Consider the following 6206-nt stretch of genomic DNA (forward strand, 5'->3'; position numbering starts at 1 on the left):
TTTCAAAAATACCTCTGTGTACTAGACATGAAGTACAATTGAAATTTGTAGGTAATTTTATTGCGTAGCTACTGTATTTGCCCCTTGCTTAGGGTCTGGACCGTTTTTGGAAAATAGTAAATGATGCATACAGATCCAGAAAGAACCCATTGGCGTTTGTCGGGCAAAGACTGCAGCGAATACACACAACTGTCTGCATGGCGTCCTTCCTTTCTTACCTTTAATGCATTTGAATGTCAATTTGATTGGGCAGTTGCGTCACGTGACATTTCGTTACCGTAGCAACTTATCAACAGTACCTCTCTCACGTGTCAGCTACATTAGCTTGGCAGTTTATAAGCTCTCACCTGTAGTCACTGCGTTTGTTTGCGGAGAGTTTGTGACACGACACGATCATGTCATGGAGGTAAGTGTCTGTTTTTCTCTCTCCCTTTTTATGTTATACAAGTTCACTTTACATATTATGATTTGAGTAGCCTACCATGTTTGTAATTGACGATGTCTCTCACATTGCACGTCGATGAGTCCTTTTTCTTTACTTGCCGATGCACAACAGTCTATCGAAATTGTGTACGTTTAATGTTTAACTGCGTATTGACAAATGGAAAATATTTGTATTCGTTTTTGTTTTTTTTTACATTCAATTACATACAGTGATGTGCAAATGTAATGGTTCCTATAATAATAATAATAATAATAATAATAATAATAATAATAATATTATTATTATTATTATTATTATTATTATTATTATTATTATTATTAACAATAATGTTTATATCAGTCTTACAGTGTCTCAATTTGGAAATGTAGCACATTTAACCTGATCTGTCTGCAGATGTTTCTGTCCCGAGTACAGAGTCTCAGGCTTGCTGCTGTACTGGAGGAGTGTTCAGACCAGCTGGACATTCTGGAACATGCTCTGACCTTTCAGATTCACAAGATGTGCAGCACTGACAAGTCACAGGTGAGTCTACTGGACAGTCCACACACAGCCAGCTGTAAAAGTAGTACACACATATTTAACTCATTCACTGCCTTTGACAAGTATACTTGTCAATTGTATTTTTTAGAGCGGTGCTAAATGGGGGCGAATCTGAGCATGCTCCACTGTAAATATCAAACTTGGAAACAACTTTACTGATGCCCAACCACCGGTAGATGACATCATTGCCCCATTTTATAGGAAATAAACACAGTTTCAGAGTCCATGGGAGAAATGGCTGTATTTTGGCAAACCTACATTTTTCTGCTGTCAATTATAAAAGAACGGGACGGGACAAAAAGTAGGGAGTCTATTCTGTTATTTGGTAGATTCGGTTTATATATAATTATTGAATGTAATATCACGTGAGTATTGGAAATGTAAAAATTTTCTATAATGACTGGCAGTGAATGAGTTGTGATGATATATGTTGTTGATATTATATTTTTATTATTATTTTTTTTGGTGCGTGTGCGCTTAGGCAAGAGTGAAAAAGGTGAAACGCGATTGGTGAGTACTGACAAAAACTATGGCCAATTCAGTAAATCGAGTAGGATTTTACCTGGAGTCATCTTGTGAACCCTGCTGTCTTTGTTCCATCTGTCCAGTCACTATATCTCACAGCAGGTGACCAAGTTGCGGGCTGAGCTAGAAGAAAAACAGAGCATCACCGGCCTGCTGCAGGTCGTGGATGGACAGGACAAGGAGAAGAATGCTGAGAGCAACAAAAAGTTCGTCAACATACTATCAAGTCAAAATGACACATCCTAAATAACCATATGGAAAAAAAAATCCAACATAATATCAAAGTAGATTCCATCAACCCATTTGTTGTTGTTGTTACCCTGGTAACAGTTTTCCTGACACCCTTGGTTGCTGGGCAGTAACAGGGCACATAAAGTCCAAAAAGTGTATTTTACAATTTTCATCACGTAAGATAATGTGTTGTATATGTCATAATTGTAATTTGATTACGTTAATCCCAGAGAGGCAAAGAGGGAGATGGAGAGGAGGAGACGTAAACTTCCAAAGCAGCAGGAGACGCTCCAAGAGAAAGTTGATGAACTGAAGGTGACACGGGCAATGAAAATAACGAGATTGGTTCACGTTTTTCGAGCATTTAACTTGATTTTCCGAATTAATTTATTACGAATGTCAACACGTCCTCGCCCATCAGGAACTGCAAACAATGCACGACGAGCTCAATGATCGGCTGCACCGACTTATTGCATCGAATGCTGCAAGAAAGGAGCTTGAGGATAGAAGCACTGCTCAGAAGCTTCAGAAAACCCAAAATGAGATGACTGAAGCTGAGAAGCGACTTCAAGTCAGAATTGAGGTGAGTGCAGCAGTGAATTATTATTCCAAGAAGAGCCTCGTACCATTCATCCGTCCTCACGAGGGTCGCAGCTGAACCCTAAGTCTACCTATCTGATGTTAGGCCAGCCAATCATAGGTCACATATGCACAAATAACAATTTTGAGTCTTCAGTTAACCTAAGAAATGTATTTTTTACAATGTGAGAGGGGTACCTAGAGAAACCTCACACAAATTGAACCAATAACATTATATGAATTTAACATCTATTTAATTTTTCTCCACCAAAACTGCTTTAATTCTAAAACTTACCAAACCAATTCTCAACAGATTCTAACTTGAAGAACAAATTAAGAGAATATGATTGTTCTTTCAAATAAAAAGAAATAAGCTTTATTGTAAAAGATAGGAACTGAAATCTTTCAATAGGAAAGTACTCTGATTCCTTCAACATTCCAACATGCCATCGGTGTGAATGTGAGTTCAGGATGTACCCCACCCCACGTCTTGCAAAAAGTTAGCTGAGATCTGCGACCCTAGTGAGGATAAGGCACAAGGGATGGATGGATGGATCAAACTCTTGACGGTGCGCAAAATACAGTCCATTAAATATTCTTATAAATATAATAAATATCACAAATCAAATGGGAATACTGGATTGTTGTCCAAATAGTCCAAAGGAAACAAGCATCTACCAGAGGTGTCAAACTGCATTCCTCGTGGGCCGCAGTCCTGCAGGTTTTCGAGGTTTCCCACTTTCAACACAGCTGACTCATATTTAAGCTCATCAGCACGCTCTGCAGGAGCCTGATAATTATCCTGATCATTGAATCAGGTGCATTGGAGTAGAGATACCTCGAAAACCTGCAGAGCTGCGGCCCACGAGGAATGCAGTTTTGACACCTCTGATTATTCTAACCTGATCATCAATTTCATTTTGCACATTTATAAGGTAAGAAGATACAGGGAGTCCTCGAGTTGCGATGTAACCCGAATTTCGACTTAAAAATTGAATTTCCCCCTTAAAGTCAATATTTACATCAAAAATAATTTGCATTAAAAATTCTAAAATACATTAAAATTAAAATAAAAACAATAAGTTGCTGTCCGACTGAAGGCCAAGTCTCAGCCAATGTTCGTCGGTGTCGCTCCATTCTGCGATCTTTTTATGATGTCTAGCTTCGTTTTCCATGGTAATTGGTTTTCTTTTGGCTGGACCAACATTGATAGAAAACGAAGCTTTCTCCTTGGAGGCCATGATGTGGAAAAAAAAGAGGATGATAACGCCAAAGATACTCCCACAAGTGCACAAGCGCTAGCACTAGCTAAGGGCTAAATAGCGGACGAGGGAAAAACACTGCGGGCCTATATGGCGGACGAGGAGCCAAAATGGCGGACAGGGCGTAACCGTTGTAAAGTCAAAACGCCGTAATTCGAGTTCGCCTTAACTTAAGGACTCCCTGTATTTACATGTGAGTTCAAGTTAAACGTATTTCAAAACATCTGTCTTTCTCAGGAGCTGATGGACCATTTGAAACTGCAGGAGAGAGTTCATGACGAATCCAAGATCTTTCTGAAAAAACACAATGCGGTTAGTATGACAATAATCACTGAACAATTGTGATAATGCTACAAGGACGTATTTGTGCCGAAGTCTGGGCTATGAAATATTTCTTAAAAACACTCCTGGTTGAGGATCCAATAAGGCAAACAAAAGAGGTCATTTCAAGTTGTGTAATTTCTAATACTCAATAAATCATTCACACTGTTATGATCTTAAAACATCTCATTGTTTGCTAAACATAATTGCAAATTCAAGATCCAATCAAATCCTCCAACAGTCCTCATCTAACATAATACAATATGTCCTTGTAAATTAACTTTTTTGTTTTCAAATGTCTAGTTTTCTAATGGATCCCTTTTATCAATCTGAGCTCATGTTCTTCTCACCGAGCAGGAGTTACAAGAGCAGCTGCTACAGTGGCAGGAGTGCACTGAGAAGAACATGCAAGAGAAGGAGCAGCATCTCAACCACACGCGCCAAAGGAGAGCAGCTAACTTGGAAACGTTGACGACAATGCAAAAGAAGGTAAACAACTACTAGCGTCCACAATGCAAAGTGTGAAGTGATATTAAATTAACAAGTGTGCATTTGTTGTTGTTTTTTTAGTACAGCGAAATGGAGGAGGTGGTGAAGGAGGAAAGGGAGGAGGAGGAGAGACTGCGCCAGCTGGAGCTTAGGAATAAATCTGCTCTCAAAGTAACAACTTTCCATTTATTTGCTTGCTTGCCAACCACAAATGTCAAATGGTCTGCGTGGGGTTGCTTTGTGTTGTTGGTATTTCAGGTGGAACTATAGCACCCCCTAGCGGCACGCCATCTCTTGCGTACAACAAATACAATAAAATGTCAACACAAAACAAGCCCAAGCCAGCCATGGTTTTTAAAATACAAAACAGTCCCATGGTTAATTGGTTTTACTTTCACACAGTAAAGCAGTGTTTCTCATTTACTTGCTTGCCAATGTGCAAACGCAAAGCACATCTGTTTACTGGTTACACTGCACTGTGGAAGACTTTGTGGAAATGTTAACATGTTGAGTTGACCCTTGACCCTTGATGTTTGACCCTCATAGGTACAGGCTTGGTGGAGAGGCTGCATGGTCCGCAAAGGCTTCGGCATTTATCGGAAAGTAGAAGAAAAGAAGAGCAAGAAGAAAAAGAAGAAGGATGGAAAGAAGAAGAAGAAGAAATGAGTTGTATTCATTCATATTCCCACTTATTTCCCTCTTCACATTAACAACTGAACTTTTAACAATAGTGGAAAAAAAAAGTGCTCTATTTACATTAGTCTGTTCAATTATGAACCAGAGCCTGCTTTTTAAATAAACTACTGTTTTATCCATTTGCTTCAAATTGTAATCGGTTCTTCAAGAGTTTACAGATGGCAACTAAATCAGAGACATGAGTTGAACCCAATAAAGCATGTCTTTCTCTTAAAAAAGCCCTATTGTGCTTATTTTTCACCATTTAAAACCGTTTGCAGCGGTATTGATAATGTGTCTGTACCCTGTTGATTAAGAATTATAAGACACATTACGCCCTTTTTTTCCTGACTTATGCAAACGAGCCTCTGCTCACCTCGCCTCTTTTACTACAATGTGCTTGTGTCATATCATAAAATACAGCTATTCCCCGGCCCCACAGACGACCATTCGAGTATGTGCCGTTTTTCGGAACACTAATTTTTGCAAACACTGCAGCTAGCTGCCAAGTGGTGATTGGATGTGCGGGACTGTTAACGACAACAGTGCGACAACATAAAAAAAACAACCCAGATTTTCTCAAACTAAATAGCAAAAAAAATATTTCCTTTGTTATTTGTACATATGCCCCCTTTAACAGTACAGCCAACAGGTGGCTGAGTTACTACACTTTCTGATTGCGTGTTGTTGTTTGCTCCAATTTTGATGTATAACTGAGATAAGATCTGTCGCTGTAGCCTGTTCAAATGCAGTTTCTGTTCTGATGGTGGAAACAGATTAGATTTCCATGTTGTCCTTGCTGTCAAACCAGAATAAACCAATTCAAACATAAAACTCTAAAACCAAGTCTTGGCCCTCAAAAAGAGGTCTGAACTTGTAGGGACCACCAAAATGTCCCCACATTTTCAAGTCGGTCCCCAAATGGTAGTTAAATCAGGGAAAACACGGGTGTATGGTATGGGTATGCATGGCCCCAACAATGTAAGACAAAGGAACGCGCGTGCGCAGTGGTCACCAGAACAGTCGTCTGGAATGTTTGTGTTCAACGCGGCAAAAAGTTTGCCTGTATGTATGATACTACCGTATTTACTGTATTGGAGCATCTCTAAAATTGAGAAGAAAAAAAAAAAAGACGCATA

At 39.2% G+C, this 6206-nt stretch overlaps 1 protein-coding gene across 1 annotated transcript; it reads left to right on the forward strand.

Moving 5' to 3' along the window:
* Nucleotides 1-269: 269 nt before the first annotated feature.
* drc9 (dynein regulatory complex subunit 9) lies at nucleotides 270-5300 on the forward strand. Its single transcript, XM_077527384.1, has 10 exons — nucleotides 270-406; nucleotides 839-967; nucleotides 1467-1495; nucleotides 1594-1716; nucleotides 1972-2056; nucleotides 2163-2324; nucleotides 3820-3894; nucleotides 4261-4392; nucleotides 4474-4563; nucleotides 4939-5300. Exons 1-10 carry the CDS (start codon nucleotides 401-403, stop codon nucleotides 5056-5058), a joined length of 951 nt encoding a protein of 316 aa, XP_077383510.1. The 5' UTR covers nucleotides 270-400; the 3' UTR covers nucleotides 5059-5300.
* The last annotated feature ends 906 nt before the right edge of the window (nucleotides 5301-6206 follow it).

Source organism: Festucalex cinctus, chromosome 7 (genome assembly GCF_051991245.1).
Source record: "Festucalex cinctus isolate MCC-2025b chromosome 7, RoL_Fcin_1.0, whole genome shotgun sequence".
Taxonomy (NCBI): Eukaryota; Metazoa; Chordata; class Actinopteri; order Syngnathiformes; family Syngnathidae; genus Festucalex; species Festucalex cinctus.

Bases quoted from the DNA above. Each gene is read 5' to 3' on its own strand.
- drc9 (XM_077527384.1), top strand. The intron at 968-1,466 runs GTGAGTCTACTG...GTGTGCGCTTAG, and splicing joins GCAGCACTGACAAGTCACAG to GCAAGAGTGAAAAAGGTGAA. The intron at 2,325-3,819 runs GTGAGTGCAGCA...TGTCTTTCTCAG, and splicing joins GACTTCAAGTCAGAATTGAG to GAGCTGATGGACCATTTGAA.